At 47.4% G+C, this 16,967-nt stretch overlaps 1 protein-coding gene across 4 annotated transcripts in view; it reads right to left on the bottom strand.

Annotated features, from left to right (window-relative positions):
- The window catches only part of SEPTIN6 (septin 6), a 41,746-nt gene extending 31,230 nt beyond the window's left edge, over positions 1-10,516 (bottom strand). For 3 of the 4 annotated variants that reach the window (XM_087941144.1, XM_087941143.1, XM_087941142.1), the window contains exon 1: positions 10,037-10,484. In XM_087941144.1, the coding sequence (XP_087797270.1) occupies positions 10,037-10,066 (30 nt within the window). In that variant the 5' untranslated portion in view covers positions 10,067-10,484. Of the gene's footprint in view, positions 1-10,036 lie in introns of all 4 variants that reach the window. The other variant, XM_026702894.2, reaches the window with a different exon arrangement.
- Between the last annotated feature and the right edge of the window lie 6,451 nt (positions 10,517-16,967).

Below are 16,967 nucleotides of genomic sequence, written 5' to 3'. Positions count from 1 at the left end.
AGAGGAGATCAACCCTGGCTGCTCTTTAGAAGGCCAGATCCTGAAGATGGAACTCAAAGACTTTGGCCACCTCATGAGAAGGAAGGACTCACTGGAGAAGAGCCGAATGCTGGGAACAATTGAGGGCAAAAGAAGAAGAAGGGGACGACAGAGAAGGAGGTGGCTGGATGGAGTCACTGAAGCAGTGGCGTGAGCTTAAATGGACTCAGAAGATGGTGAAGGACAGGAAGGCCTGGAGGAACATTGTCCTTGGAGTCACGATGGATTGGACATGAATTTGCAAGTAACAACCAAAATTGCAACAGAAAGGCACAGCTGGATTGGCCAGCAGCAGTTTGGCCATTTTAACTACTGTTGGCCTAGCATTATCTTCCAGAATCCAAGTAGACCACAAGCAAGTTCTCCAAATCACATGAGGGCAGGACAGGAAGAGTGGAAGCTCCGGAAAGAGAGATCCAACCTAGAAGGAAGGCGAATTTTTTTGATGGTGAGAAGAATGAACCAGTGGGGACAGCTTGCCTGGGTGCTCCATGACTAGAGGTTTTCAAGAAGAGGTTGGACAAGCATAGAGTATCTCCTACTTGAGCAAGATCCCTTCCAATTCTGTTCTTCTGTTGGATGTCAATCTGGTCGTGCCTGGTTGGCTAAATCCAAGGAGAATAGAATTGATAGGTCTAGAGTTGATTCTCCAAATCACCTGAGGGTGGAATAAGAAGGAAAGAGTGGAAGCTCCTTAAAGAGAGATCCAACTGAGAAGGAAGAAGAAACTTCCTGACAGGGAGAAGAATTAATCAGTGGAACGGCTTGCCTTCAAAAGCGGTGGATGTTCCATAGTTGTAGGCCTTCAAGAAAAGATAGGACATCTATTTGTCTTCATTGCAATTAGGTCTCCTGACTTCGGCAGGGAGGTTGGACTAGAACAAGGGTCGCCAACCTTTTGGACCTCAGGGACCACCAAACTCATCATTTTAAATCCCACAGACCAGAGACTCTGGGAAAATCCCCCCAAAAATCTACAGGAAAATTTCTCACCCCATTTCCCTACCGATAGATCATTCTTTATTTGGGATCACAGGATACCATCTCCAGCTCCATTCTCAGTGGGAGAGAGAGAGAGAGAGACTTTTGGCTGCATGCAAGGAAAGCAGCAGAAGCAGCAGAAGTCTTTCTTTCTCTCCCCCAAACTCTGCCAGAAATGAATCTTTGTGAGACTTGTTGCACCGGCGCAGCCTCTTGGAGCAGGAGGCCTTGCAGGGTCCCCAAGACTCATTTCTGGCGGAGTTTGGGGGAGAGAAAGAAATACTTTTGCCGCTTTCCTTGCATGCAGCCAAAAGCAGAAGAAGAAAGAAGTGGAAAGAAGCAGCCCAGTGGCCAGGCGAGGTGCGTGGGATGAGTGGGGCAAGTTCCCCTCCACCCTTTCCCCCCTCCCCTCAATACCTCGTGTTGTTTGCAATGCAAGCGATGCAAGCCTTGTGTTCCCCATGCAACCAGGATTAATTGCTTTGGGGTTGACATTTCTCTGTGGACCACCAACATTTTCTCATGGACCACCAGTGGTCCCCGGCCCACTGGTTGGCGAATCCTGGACTAGAAGATCTCTGATGTCCTTTCCAACTCTTTGATTCTAAGACACAGCAAAGGTCCAGCCATTGCAAAGACAATCTGATTTTGTTTCCATAATTTAAAGCTACAACTGAGTCACCTTCTGCTCTGGCAATTTTCCTCAGCAGGCTTCAGTCTGGAAAAGAGCCATAATTCACAAGAACATGTGCTTTGCCCCAGACAGTTTCCAAGGATATCATAAAATTTAGTTACGGTCCCAGGATGTATTTACTGTCATTATTTAGTAAGACAACTCAAAAGAACTGAAAACATAACTGTTCAATTTATGATGTCTGCTGCAACACTGGCCATTGTGCAACACTGGAAAAATTAAGAGTCTCCATCACTAAGTCTGTGATGAGATTGTTGCTATGGGAGAATTGATGTATAAAACATGAGATGGTTACTGTAATCTTTTTTGCAAAAACATATTAAATCAAATTCTCCTTCTCATTTACCCCAGTATATTGTTGAAATCGTGACCTATTTGGGGATCTTTGTAATAGGCCGGTTAATTTTGCTGTTGTTTTTTTTTAAATTAGGTACTGTATTCCTATTCCCTGTTATTGTTTTTATTGCATATTGTCTTATTTGTTGCAATATTTCTCAACCTCGGCAAGTTTAAAAGGTGTGGACTTTAATTCCCAGAAATTCTGAATTTCCCAGATTTTCCCACCCAAAATTCTGGAAATTGGAAGTCCACGTATCTCAACCTTGCCAAAGTTGAAAAATACTGCTGTAAAAAAAAAAGGGGGATTCTTTTTGAATTTCCTATGCACCGATTTTACAGTGCAACAACATGCAGACTTAAATTGTGAACCTGCTTCCAAGGGCAGCAGAAATGGGTTGATGAAACTTTCCCATGGTACAAAGTGCAAAGTGTTTTCCTTGATGCTGGAGGAAATGAGAAACGCCGACTTGTTGCCAAGACATGTACCCCTCGAGCTATATCAGTGATCTGATTGGTTCTCTAAGCAAAATTAACAAAATAAAGTCCAGCAGAACCAGGAAAGCCTACCCCAAGTATCTTACTCTTGCTAGTTGGCCCCCTGAGGATAAAATTCATGAGCTCAACTATCCAGTGCTTCTCCTTGGTAGGAATTATTTTCCTTTGGGTTTTTTTTTCTCTCACTCTCCTTATTCCACAAAGTTCATGCCAAGAAAAGCAAAGGTCATTTTTTTCCTCCCTTTCACCATCTTTAATTTGACATACCCCAACCAAGGTTCCCACCATCGAAACTACAAGTTCTTTTTTTATTATTTTTTTTGGAAAAAAGGAACATTTGTACAAAGGAGCCCTGGGAAGTATTTTGCTTTTGCAGCCACGCTGCTCAGTTAAAAAGCATTTATGGTGATCGGCTTCTCTTTCTTTTGATATAATTTTCATTGAAAAAAGTTAACAAGGTAAAAGGAACACAACTATAAGGAAGAATAGTGACTAAGACATAGAAATGGAAATAGGCTCTTTGGGACAAAGATTATGAATTTGTAAAGTCATAAAACGACATCCCAATTCTCTCTTTCTACAAGTTACATTTTCTAATCATCAGCCCCAAATGATACAAGTTCATTTTTTTTCTTTTTCTTTTACAGCAAAAAGTCGATAAGAAGTTTCTACTCTGATCACCAATAAATGTAATAGAGATTATTGTAATCAATCCTTCTCTAAACCAGCTGGGTAATTTGGCAATCTCTGCTAGTCCTATCACCTTCATCAAACCCTAATGCTATATAGAGCAGAGTTTCTCCACCTTGTTGACTTGACTTGAAGAGATGTGGCCTTCATTTCCCAGAATTCCCCAGCCACCGTGGGGGAATAAAGAGGAAAAAGTGCAAAGAATCTTTGATGTGGTCGGTCTCTTTCCACCAAGTGAGCCTTATCCATTTCTTTTGTGACCAACTACAAACATTACATGAATCAGGGTGCTTTTTTCCTCTCCTCTGCCAAATCATAAATGACTTATTTGACTGAGTTAAAAGAAAACTAAACATTCTTATCGCTTTCACCATATTAGCCCTTAAAAAGAGGGGGGCGGCCCAACAAAAGCCTTGTGTAGGTCAATAATTTTTGCTGGTTATCTTCAAAAGGCAAGGTTATGTTATCAAGACCTTTCCTCAATTGCTTGAAAACCAGTACCCTAAGAAGTCTCAACGACAGAAAAAGATCCTTTTCCAGCATGGTTGGTCTAGGGAAGTGAAGGACCAGGGGAGACAGGAGAGCAGCCTTCCAATATTTGAGGGGCTGCCACAGAGAGGAGGAAGGGGTCAAGCTATTCTCCAAGGCACCAAAGGCCGGACAAGGAATAATGGATGGAAACTGATCAAGGAGAGATTCAACCTGGAAATAAGGAGAAACTTTTTGACAGTGAGAACAATCATCCAATGGAACAGAAGTTGCCTTTGGAGGTTGTGGAAGCTTCATCATGGAGGCTTTCAAGAAGAGACTGGATTGCCCTCTGTCAGAAATGGTGTAGGGTCTCCTGTTTGGGCAGGGGGGTTAGACTAGATGATCTACAAGGTCCCTTCCAACTCTGTTAATCTGTATCTGCAAAACAAGGTCTAGCTGCTCTCCGTTGACTCATTTCATCCTTCCAAAATCATACCATCCATCCACGTTCAGATTTTGAGTGGCGAAGTCTGTACAACGGATCGGCCCCGTTTACTTCAAAGATGAATCAAACCCAGAGTTCTTCTCCCAGAGCAGCCAACAGCAGCCTACAACAACCCAGGCTGCTCTCGAGCACAAAGACTCCGCACACATGTTGTGTACTTAATTTATGACTCAGAGAAACCACTGGGCTGACCTATTTTTTCCTCATTTATTAGTAGCGTTTTGAAACCAGCTTTTAAACTCCTCGGTTTCAGAGGTGGGTATTCAGCAGGTTCTGCCAGTTCTGGAGAACCAGTAGCGGAAATTTTGAGTCCTTCAGAGAACGAGCAAATCCCACCTCTGACTGGCCCTGCCCCCATCTATTCTCTGCCTCCCATTGAGTCCCAGCTGATCGGCTGGGTCTTCTTTGGTTGCCCTGCACAGGAGAACAGAGCTGGAAAGCAGGTTAGTGGGATATGGTGGGAATGTAGATTTTGCACTAACCTTCCCCCAGGAGTGGGGAGGGAATGGGGATTTTTCAGTATCCTTCTCCTGTCAGGGCCACCAAGCCATGCCATGACTAGCATGGATGTGCAAAGGGAACCTTTATCTTTACCTAGCCTAGTGAGAAGAAGGACGAGGGGGGTGACATGTTAACAGGGTTCCAATATTTGATTCTCCAAAGACCCTGCAGTCAGGACAAGAAGCCATGGATGGAAACTCCATCAAGGAGAGAAGCAAGCTAGGAGAAATTTCCTAACAGTGAGAACTGCGTGGAAAGCGCTTGCCTTCAGAAGTTGTGGGTAGTCTCAACGCTGGAAGTTTTTAAGAAGAGATTGGACAACCAGTTGTCCAGAAGGGTGCACAGCATCTCCTGCTTGAGCAGAGGATAGACTAGAAGATCTCCAAGGTCCCTCCCAACTCTTGTTATTTTTGCTCTGACCAGGGCTTATTGAGACACTAGCAAACACACGTTAGTCTCCAAACCCTTTTTTTCTTTATTTCAACGGCTGTGAATTTTAATCATTCACAGCCTGTAATGAGTCTCACACCGTTTGTAAATAGTCCCACGGAAGTCTGTCAAAGTCCTTCAGGATAAGTCTGATAAGCACCCACCTTTATCTCCCTTGAAATGCTGCCAGCATCTAAATGTCCAATTAGTTATACGAGGCCAACAGGAGCACAAATTAAACACGGAGCTTCAGGTTTCAAACCGACCAGTACGAACAACGTTGCTTCCTGCAAAGGCTCCTGTCCCTTTGCTCCTCCTTTTGTCTTATGGGAGGACCAATCACCTCCAAGCCTTATGTCCCTTTTGTCTTAACTGTTCTTGCCTTTTGGCAGCTCTGTGCATGTGCGCACTGAGAACAGGCTCCCCTTGTTCTTCTGCCTTGCTGCTGTCAGATTCTGGAGGCTCCAGAGTCAGCACATAACTCCCAGATGGCCCTGTCCCATCTCTGTATCGGACGCAGGACCCTCGTCCGAGTCCTTCCCAGACTCCCAGACTGGCCCATATCCCTCCCCACTGTCCACCTCTGCTGCCGTCTCCACAGGCTGCCGACGGACACAACAATTCTGCTTCTTCTCCATGACAGATAAGACCATGATGGTTTGCCACTCAGGAGAGACCCTTCTGGATGGTAATGAGTTCCTTTCTTTGCTGCGCAAAAGCCTTCCGAGCTCTGGATTTCCATGAGTCACTCTTGAGAATGAAAACCTTCTCTGTGTGCAAAACATCTGCCTGTCGCTTGTCAAAAAGCAGCATCAATCAAGGCAGTAGATGGGGGCTTCTCTGCGCCTGCAGGCACAGACCCAAACCTCATAATTATCTGTTGTTGGCTACTAAACTTTAGAACGTTACATAAGCATCTTGAGGGAAAGCTGGCCTGCTATGGACGGTGCACGTTTGCTGATGCCATTTTTGGCATTACAGCATTGTGCAGCCTGCCAAGGCTCCTACTACCCAAGGAGACCCGGTGTGAATTTGATGACTGAGCCCAGATCTGCATCCAATTCTAACACCTTTCTACAATCCTGAATGTTTTACACCCGTTGCCATCATCCAGAAAGATAAATTCCAACCCTCCAGTCACAAACTCTAGATTTAAAAAAAACAACACTTCAATCCAAACTCAACTCCTGCTAATCTTAATGGACGCATCCAGGCAGGGTTTTATCTGTTTGTTTGTTTTAAAATTGTATTATCTTCTACATTTGTTTGACTTCCCTGCTTAGCCTCCGATCCAAGGATTTGGTAATGGTCTTTTATTCAACTACCAGTCCTGCTCAGTTTTCAAAACCAGAATAAGTCAGTTAAGTGCTGCCGTCTAAAGGGAGAATTAAAACGGAAATATGGGGGGAAAAATTTTTTTTTTAAAGAAATGATATGTAAACAACATTAAGAAAAGAATTTGCAGAGTGATTCAAGAGGCGTTCGTAAACAAACAACAATGGAGGCTTTGAGATATTTTTTTCTCTCTCCTCCGAATGGTATCTACCTACCCAGAAAAATGGACAAAGGTTTCCTTATAATAGGAGAGAATATCCTCGCAGGCTACAAGGGGAAGCAAAGAGAAACTTTGACCCTTCTTCCTTCCTCCCTCGTGGTAGCTAGCCAGATTACTACAGAAACGGTTGTGAAACCAACTAGCACTCTTATGTTCCAAATTTGCTTCACCCAATGAGTTAGATTGCGTTCCCGAGCAAAGTTGCTAAACCCAAGTTTGTTGAGCAAGCCATCATGGACTGGTTTGGACAAGACACAAGCCAGGGAATCCAGGTCTCTACAACAGGAGGGGTCACAAATGTACACATCACTGTGTTTAGTACACTGTGAGCTCAACCTGTCTGCCAATCAAACCTAGCCCTAGTCTTCTGCTAGCTGGTAGAACTTCAATACTAAAATGGGTTTTCTATCTATCCCACCACTGAGGTGTTCTGGAATGGGAGAGATTGAATGAGATTGAGGGCCGCACATTCCTACAGCCAGTTTGGTCTCAGTGGTTAAGATGCTGGTCTAGAAACCAGGAGGCTGTGAGTTCTAATCCCACCTTAGGCATAAAAAGCCAATTGGGTGACTTTGGGCCAATTACCTGGAGACTAGGAGTTCTAGTCCTGCCTTAAGCACAAAAGACAGCTGTGTAACTTGGTCCAAATGAGTTGGGAGTTCTAGTCCTGCCTTAGGCATGAATGCCAACTGGGTGACTTTGGGCCAGTCCCTTCCTCTCTCAGCCCAACCTACCTCAAAGGTTTGTCGTTGTGGGGAAAACAGGAAAGAGTATTAGGTATATTCAACTCCCTTGAGTTACTTAAAAAGTCATAAAGGCGAGATTTTAAAAAAAACCCTAATAAATAACTAAAATTGATGAAGTTGTCAGCCCTCTCCCAATGTCCCAAATATTCAACTCCTTCCCTAAAAACGACGCTATAGAGCCTTGCACACCAGAACGAGACACAAGGACAGTTTTTCCCCAAACGCCATCACTCTGCTAAGCAAATAATTCCCTCCACATTGCCAAACTATTTACAAAGTCTGCAGTACTATTACTGTCAATGTTCTCATCATCCTTATCACCCATCTCCTCCCACCTGTGTCTGTAGGACTGTAACTTTGTTGCTTGTAACCTTATGATTTATACTGACTGTTTCCTGTTATGATTTGTTTGTTTATTGTATCCTATGACTATCATTAAGTGTTGCACCTGATGATTCTTGACTCCTGACAAATGTACCTTTTCTTTATGTACACTGAGAGTATGTACACCAAGACAAATTCCTTGTGTGTCCAATCACACTTGGCCAATGAAGTATTCTGTTCTGTTCTGTTCCTATTTCTATTTCTTATTCTGTTCTGTTCTATTCTATTATGAAGTCAGGACAAGAAGCCTAACCCTAACCATTTGTCTGAAGTGGTGTAGGATTTCCTGCTTAAGCAGGGCATTGGACTAGAAGACCTCCAAAGTCTCGTCTCTTCTCTTCTCTTCTCTTCTCTTCTCTTCTCTTCTCTTCTCTTCTCTTCTCTTCCTCTTCTCCTCTCCTCTCCTATCCCCTCCCCTCCCCTATCTAATATCTATTCTATTTCATTCCTATTCCATTCCATTCCAAAATAGAAAACCAGACAGATTAACAGAGTCGGAAGGGACCTTATGGGTCATCTAGTCCAACCCACAGCCGCCTTCTGGTCTCGAAAGCCACCAGCACAGGGGGCTAACTTAACCAAAATCAAGATTGCTAACGGAGACAGAGTTACAAGGGTACCTCTGAGCTAAAAGACCCACAGAGCAGGTTTTTTTTAAACTTCCTCCCCACCCCCCAAAAAATATGGCTGTCCTTTTTTTGTGACACTTGAAGCTTGTTGCTGGGGGGGGGGGGGCAGGGGGAGCAGGTTCCCCTGTTTCTCCTTCCCCTCAACTGGGGTAACCTCAGCCCCGCGGAGACCCCTCCCTCCCTCCCATGTAAGGCAAACCTTGGACTGGGGGTTGGACTAGATGACCTATAAGGTCCCTTCCGACTCTGTTAATCTGTCAGGTTATCCAGCTGAAAGATGCTCCTATAGACCCCCCGGCCCCCGACTGTCAAAGGGGTGGGATGGAGTGAAATAACCCCCATTTCCAATTCAGCCTTTGCTGTCAGCTGCCCTTTTTCCAGCCATCGTCCATTTTCCTCGTTCGAAGGAACCAGAGACCTCAAAATGAATTAAACAAAAACAAAAAAAAACAACCCACAGCTCTGCCACCAGTCCCGGGTTCGTTTCCTTCCGGAACAACAAAGGGAAGCAAGAAAGGTTGACAAGCTCGGTTGCCTTTTTCTCTTTTCTTTTCTTTTGAATCACCCCCAACCCGAAAGAAAAGCTCAGGATTAGGCGCAGGTGTCTCCCCATCCTCCTGCATGGAGACAAAAGCTTCCCTCTCTCCGCTACTTTATTCTTTTGGGGGGGTGGGGTGGGGGTAGCCCACTTTCCTCCTCTTCTTGCCCGCGCCCCCCGTGTGTGTGTGTGTGTGTGTGGCTCAAATGGCAGGCAAATTGCGCAAGCGCCCCCTCCCCTTCCTCAGCCGCCTCTGGCTGGGGATGATGGGAGCTAGAGAGGGAAAGCGGGGGAGGGGGGGATGTAATGGCCTGATTGGAGTGGGAGGGGGGAAGGGGGAGCCTCCTTCGTCTCCCCTCACCCCCCAACCCAGAGGCAATCAATGGCTACCAGCTGGCCCGATTCTGGCCCGGTCCGTTCCCATCACCCTTGGCCCAAACCAGACCGAGCCGTGGCTTGGGCCGGGATTGTCCCTTCCTCCCCCCCTCCGCCCGCCCCTCCCTCCGGAAGCCAACCTGCCTGCCAGGCCCGAGGAGCCCCCTTCCCACGCCCCCAAGCCCCCACATCAGCCCCGAGGTGGGGTGGGGAAGGCATCTCTCCCCCCCCCCCCACCCCCAAGGCGCCGGGCCTGCATCGCGCCCTTCCCTCCCGGGGAGGGGAGGAGGAGGAGAGCAGGACGACCCCCCAAAAAGCCCCCAGGTCTAGTGCAGCCCACCGCCCGCTTTTCTTTTTCTCCGCAGGAAGCCGGGCCTCCCCTCCTCTCCCTTCTTCTCCTTCTTCTTCCTTCTTTCCTTCCCTGCTCCGGCTCAACGGGCTCCGGAGACGCAGAAGGGGCCGCAGCTAAGCAACTACGGCCGGAGTCCGGACCTCTTGCCCAGCATCCCTGCCTGCCTTGGCTCGGCCAAGCCCTGCAGCAAGGCAGCTCCGGCGCGCCCCCCTCGGCCAGGCCAGGGCCGGAGCAGCCCCTCGGGGAAGGGCAGGGGCTTGCGGGGAGACCCCGGGACGCCCCACCGCCCCCACCGCCCGCTGCCCGCACTCACCACCTGGCGTGCAAGCTCCGTGGCCGCCATGGCCCCCCTGGCCTCCTCCTCCTCCTCCTCTTCTTCCTCCTCCTCCTTTTCTTCCTTCTCTTCTTCCTCCTCTTCTTCTTCTTCCTCCTCCTCCTCCTTTTCTTCCTTCTCTTCTTCCTCCACCTCTTTTTTTCTCCCTCCTCTTTTTCTTCTTCTTTTTCCTCCTCCTCCTCCTCCTCCTCCTTCCCAAGCCCAGAAGCAGCAGCAGCAGCAGCAGCAGCAGCAGCCGCCGAGGGGGGGCCTGGCAGGCGGGGCGGGGAGCTGGCAGGACGCGGCCACTGCGGCAGGAGCGGGAGGGAGGTAGGTAGCCGAGGGGGCGAGGAGCGGGGCGTGGACACGACGCGGAGACACCCCCGCCCCCTCTTCCCACCCACCGCTCCCAAGCCTCGCAGCCGGTGCTTTCCCCCGTCCTCTTCCTCCTCCTCCTCTTCCTCTTTCTCCTCCGCTGGCTGGGTCTTCGCCTCCTCCTCCTCTCCCCCCGTGGGGGCGGGAATGGGCTGGCCGGCTCTTTCTCTCTCTTCCCCCCCCCCGCCTTGCTTCTGGCGCCCCCTCTCCCCGACCGCGGTGGTGCAAGCCGAGCAGGCAGGAATCCACCCGGCTGCGCTGCGAAGCACCGATCGGCAGGGCGGCTTGGGGCTTTTTTGGGGGGGTGGGGGAGGGCCGGGGGGGGACACCCCGTGGGGGTGGAGGGGGGGAGGCTCCTGGCGCGGCCCTGCCTGCCTGCCTGCGAAGGGTCGCAGCTTCATCCGTCCCCAGCCCTGCACGGGGTCCCGGAGCTCAACTGCCTCCCCGCCACCCTCTCCGATGCCCACTGACAAGCGATTCGGTCCTCAGACCCAGGAACCGTGGGGGGTCCTGAGGACGCAACGGCCGCTGGGTTTGGGGTCAGGCCGATCGGGGTCGGGGACCGCAGTTGGGTGCTGAAACGGCCAGTTCCACGAAAAGTCTGTAGGGAGATTGAAGGGGTCGATTGAGAGTTTTTCTGCCTGAGCATGGGGGGTGGGGGGTGGGGTTGGACTAGAAGACCTCCAGGGTCCCCCCCAGCTCTACTCTGATTGATTGATTCTCAGTCCTACAGGTCAGGGTTGTCCCAAAGGTGCTTTTTTTTAACCCCCCTCCCTCCCAAGAGGCAAAACTGGACCTCCTGGTTTTTCTTTGGAGAGGTTTCGCTTCCCATCCGAGAAGCTTCTTCGGGTTCTCTCGGAAGCTTCTGCTGCTCTCAGAGCTGAAGAAGTTTTTGGGATGAGAAGCAAAACATCTTCAAAGAGAAAACAAAAACCAGAAAGTCCGCTTGCCTCTTGAAGAAAAAAAAAAGCACTTTTGGGGACAACCACGATTAACATATACTTTTATTTTTATTTTTTTTAGGAGGCAACTGGACTTTCTTGTCTTTTTCTTTGAAGACCTTTCGCTTCCCATCCAAAAGGCTGCGAACGACCAGCTCTGTCTGCAAGGAATATCAATCCTTCCATCGCCCACCATCCAGTCAGAGCTGAAGAAGCTTCTTGTATGGGAAGTGAAAGGTCTTCAAAGAAAAAGAAAAAAACAAGGAAGTCCAGTTGCCTCCTGAAAAAGCCCCTTTGGGACAACTATGATTTGGAATGACTGAGAATCTCTACAGACTTTTAGCTCTGCAATTTGGGATGGAAACCCTTGGAATGGTGTGGGAGCAGGAATGGATTTCCAGAGAGGAAAAAATTGCAGACTACAAGAACCATTTGCACCACTCAGGTGACCCTGAGGACAGAGATAAACCTCCAAGTGGCCTCAACGACCCTCAAAAAGGATGCAAATGACCAGCTGTCTGCAAGGAATATCAATCCTTCCATTCCTCACTATCCAGTTAGAGCTGAAGAAGCTTCTTGGATGAGAAGCGAAACGTCTTTAGAGAAAAACCAGAAAAGTCCAGCTGGTTCCTGAAAAAAAAGCACCTTCCAGTGGTTTCTGTGGTGGCATAAGAGGAAGACACCATGGATTCATCCCCGCAACTGTGTGCAAGTGTTCCCGGGATGCTCTGGGTCCATTCCCAGGTTAACCACAACCCTGGGATCTTCCAGTGGTCTCCCACTCAGATCCAGATCAGCTCTGGCCCTGTTTAGCTTTCACAGGTTAGTGAGGCTCCAGGAATATGAAATTCCTGTTCTCCTTTGGTCTCCAACATAGAATCAGGACTGGAAGGGACTTTGAAGGTCTTCTAGTCCAACACGTTGGCCACCATTGCTGAGCTCTGAATTCCCCCAATCAACCCGGGAATGTCACCTTGCAGCCCAGATGCAGCAAACTAGATTATAATCCACTTTTTGGATGAGGGAAGATATAGCAAAACCAGTTTTTCTCCTCCTGATGTTGGAAATAAGGGGATGGTGGCCTAGAGTCTAACAGCCCCACTTCTCCTGCCTTTCTTCTCTCAGCCCTTAAAGCTGCTGGACTCCCATGTCACACATTATGCCAAGCCACGTTTAAAGCGTGGTTGTCTGAATCCATGACAGTTATCCAGATTCATACACCAAGTGACGCTGAGGTTTAACCCCATAGGATGAGCCCAAACGGACTCTCTCGATATTGGGATTCTGCTTTTGCAAAAGTTTAATAAACGACTCTGAATTTGTTCATAGCTCTCTTTGTCTTTTTTTAATATTTTTTTTCTGACACCAAACCAATGGTTTTTTTAGGGGAAACCCAGCTGGTGCGTTTGTGTGAAAGAGGAACAAAATAGCCTTGTGTGAGAAGTTGTTTGGTGTTTGTTTTTAGGAAAAACAATTTAAAAAAAAGAATTTATTTTTCCTTTTGTTTCTCATTTATGAGAAGCAACACCGTGGCTATTTTTAATGCACTGTTCATACCATTCCAGCTACAGAGCCACAGTGAGGGCTGGCAGCATTTTTTTCACACCTGTCAGCTTGTCCTCTTCTGTCTATTTTCATAAGCATGGAGAGGCTTGTGTTCCTGCAAGAGCCCAAAACCTTGGATTTATGTTAACACGGCATTTCAGAAGCAACCACAAACACCGGTTTTGAAGGAGTTGATGAATATTCAACATGGCAATCGCTTCTCTGCTCGGAGCACGCGTTGTTAAAGAACTACGCACAAGATGGGCTGTGGGTGTGTAAGCTGGGAGAACGTGCGGGACTGTTCATGGTACATTTTGACTTAAAAGGTGTGCAGAGCAGACGCAAAGTATTGCTTAGCTAAGTGCCCAGAATTGAGAATTGCGGGGTCTCCTTGGTGCTCTCTGAGCTTGGTTGTTTTCTATGAAGACGTTTCAAGACCCAAATAGGTAGCATCATCAGTGCTAGAAGAGTGGGATTGGAGGAGGAGGAGGAGGAGGAGGAGGAGGAGGAGGAGGAGGACAACTATGGGGTTAGTTCTTGATGCTCTCTAAGTGTGGTTGTTTCCTTGCAGATGTCTCATTACCTAACTAGGTAACATCATCAGTGCTGGAAGGGAACGTGTAGAGGAGGAGGAGGGGACAGGAAGGGAAGGAGGGAGGGAGGAGAAGGAACAGCGGGAGGAGAAGGGCTGTGGGATCCTTGGTGCTCTCTGAGCTTAGCTGTTTCCCATTCAGACTTTTCATGACCCAACTAGGTAATGTCATCAATGCTAGAAGAGAGTGGGATTTGTGAAGAGGAGGAGGAAGAGGAGGAGGAGGACTATGGGGTTAATCCTTGATGCTTTTTGTTTTGAGCGTGGTTGTTTCCTTGCAGACATCTCATGACCCAACTAGGCAACATCATCAGTGCTAGAAGAGACTGGGATTTGATGTCTGTTTATACATAAGTAGCTTGTTCTCTCAGTCTCTCTCTCTCTCCCTCCCTCACTGCCTCCCTCTCTGTCTCTCTCTGTGTGTGTGTCTCTGTCTCTCTCTGTCTCTCTCTCTCTCCCCCACAGAAGGTCTTCAGATCCAGCTTTGTTTGGGAGATCTTCAAGCAAGGGTTGCACCCCCCTCTGTGGAATGGGGATGCTAACCAAAGAGATGCCCAACTGCCCCTCTTCCCATCCCTTCAGTGCGTTTGTCAAACATTTTTCATGCCTTTTCACAAGGGAAATCTTGCTTCTTTAGTGCATCGGCTCAGCCGCTAGAGAGCACTGTGGATGGAGCCAGCCGAATAAACAGACAATGCAACATCATCATCTTGACTTAGTGTGTGTGTGTGTGTGTGTGTGTGTGTGTGTGTGTGTGTGTGTACACATATTGTTTGGTTCACATCCTCAGGCCCAGCCTTGCCTCTGGTCAAACCTGCAAACCTCATCCTTGCAGCTTGTGGCTTTTGTGCAGTGCGCGAATCCAGTCGAACGCGGCTTGTTCTATCCCTCAAAGAGTAGAGGAATCACGAAACAAGCATCTTCGCGGCATAACAGCCTTCTGGAAGGAAAGCACCAATTTTTATTTTTCTCTTTCTTGCCCCCCTCCCCAATTAGTATTTTTAGCTTGGAGAGTTTTCTCCCACGAAGCCCAGAAGCTGAGGCTAATGATTAACTCATTATAAATTTCAGAGGAAATGACTCCGTTCCATGTAATTATCTGGAAATGTATTCCGGGAAGCGTACATAAGAAAATAATCTTACACTTAACACTAAGTGTAACTAATCTTACACTTAACACTAAAAAAACAACAACTAAAGAGCTTATAATCGACTTCAGGAGGAAGAGAGATGTACATTTACCATTGTACATAAATGGCGAGGAGGTGGAGAGGGTTGGTGGTTTTAAATTTCTGGGCACTTCTATCTTGTAGGACCCCTCATGAAAATATTACAAGATAATAGGTATAAGTATAAACATGAGTAAGAATACAGGAAATAGGTACAAATAAATGGGGACAATAGGACAGGGACAGGAGGCACGATGGTGCACTTATGCACGCCCCTTATTGAATGCTAACGTGTAGTTGTTCGCCAGAGCCTGTGCAAACAGCAGCGGAATCGGATAGTGGGGAACAATGGGGGCCAGTCTGGGAGTCTGGGGAGGACTTGGATGAGGGTCCTGCATTCGATGCAGGGATGGGGCCAGGACTGTCTGGGAGTGGGGTGCTGCCTTTGGAGCCTTTGGAGCCTCTGGAGTCTGGCAGCAGCAAGGCAGAGGAACAAGGGGAGCCTGTTCCCAGTGCGCACATGCACAGAGCTGCTAGAAGGCGAGAGCAGCTGAGGCAAAAGGGGCAACTCAGGAGTAAGGCTGGGAGGTGATTGCCCCTCCCCTAAGGTATAAAGGACAGGCAAAGGTAGAGAAACCTTTGCAGGAAGCAAAGTCGTTCATTTCGGTTCAGATTCATTCTTGAAGCTCTTTGTACTTCAGTTGGTTTCTTTTCTGGTTCATTTGACACTTCTGTTATTGGCAGCACTTCACAAGAAAGAAAGGTGGATGCATGATAGCAGCCTTCCAATATTTGAGGGGCTGCCCCAAAGAAGAGGCAGTCAAGCTATTCTCCAAAGCACCTGAAGGCAGGACAAGAAAAGCAACGGATGGAAACTCACCAAGGAGAGAAGCAACTTAGAACTAAGGAGAAATTTCCTGACAGTGGGAACAATTAATCAGCGGAACAACAACTCCTTCTCCACCTCCTTTCTTCTTTCTTTTCTTCTTTCTTCTTCTTCCTTCTTCCTTTTCTTTCTTCTTCTTTCTTCAGAAGTTGTGAATGCTCCAACATTGGAAGTTTTAAGAAAGAAGTTGGATAACCATTTGTCTGAAGTGGTGCAGGTTTTCCTGCCTAAGCAGGACTAGAAGACCTCCAAGGTCCCTTCCAACTCTGTTATTCTAGTCTATCCTACTCACACAAGACTGAGTATCAACAGCTGTCTAGGAACATCCGCCTGTGTCAGTGAGGGGTCAGAAAAACCTTCACTCCAGTCTTGGTCAAGGACAATGTCCCGTCTTTCTAGTGCTCATCTTCTAGTCTTGGAACCCAAGTTCAAAAATCCAAATACGTTTCGTGGTAACGTCATTTGATGCATGTTCAAAAGACCAAAAGAAACAGCCTCTAAGATGTTCTTCATCCTTTCATTGGTGAGTTCAATCTTGCAGGGAGCTGGTTGGTTGAGCTGTTGAGGAAGCCAACTTCAGGAGTCTTTCTGACCCATCATTTTGGATACCCAATAGCCCTGAGGCCAGGGGTCTTCAAACTTGGCCAGCTTTAAGACTTGTGGACTTCAACTCCCAGAATTCCTCCTCCAGTCATGTTAGCTCAGGAAGTCTGGGAGTTTGAAGTCCAGGAGTCTTAAACTTGCCAAGTTTGAAGAGCCTTGCCTAAAATTTCCTTCCAAGAACACCAGTGTCATTCCATGGGAAAGGCTCGGAGTGATCTTAAGTAAGCTCCACTCTTGAAGGCTCAGCTTCCCAACCTACTCTACAGCCAAAAAGTCTTGGCAGGAGAAAGACAATGAATATATATATATATGACTTTTTGGAATACAGTTAGTCATAACTATCAATGCTATTACTTTGCTTTGAGACCAGAATGTTGTTCAAGCATCAAGAGAGCAGCATCTATCTGACCTTGGCAGATCCCAGAAGCCAAGCAGAAATCTATCAAGCTGCCACTTCAATGCCAGGCGACTAAGAAACAATTGTTGGCCAGTCTGCGAACATGAAAAAGCCTTCTAGAAATAATAATAATATTTCCTATGATTTTATTTTACTATGTTACCTTATTCTACTGCCCCAAAAGGAATTGGAAGTCAATGCCTCGTCCTCGTCCTTGTCCTCGTCCTCCTCGTCCTCCTCCTTTCTTCTTCCTCCTTCTTTCTTCTTTCTTTTCTTTCCTCTTCTTCTTCCTTCTTCCTTTTCTCTTCTTTTTTCTTTCTTCTTTCTTCTTTCTTCATTCTTCTTCTTTTTCCTCTTTCTCCTCCTCCTCCCTCTTCTCCCTCTCCCTCTTCTCCCCTTTATCCTCCCCTTCTTCCCCTCCTC

This window comes from Pseudonaja textilis, chromosome 12, assembly GCF_049901715.1.
Source record: "Pseudonaja textilis isolate UNSWEBS1 chromosome 12, rPseTex1.2, whole genome shotgun sequence".
Taxonomy (NCBI): domain Eukaryota; kingdom Metazoa; phylum Chordata; class Lepidosauria; order Squamata; family Elapidae; genus Pseudonaja; species Pseudonaja textilis.
This window is presented reverse-complemented; position numbering and strand designations above follow the sequence as displayed.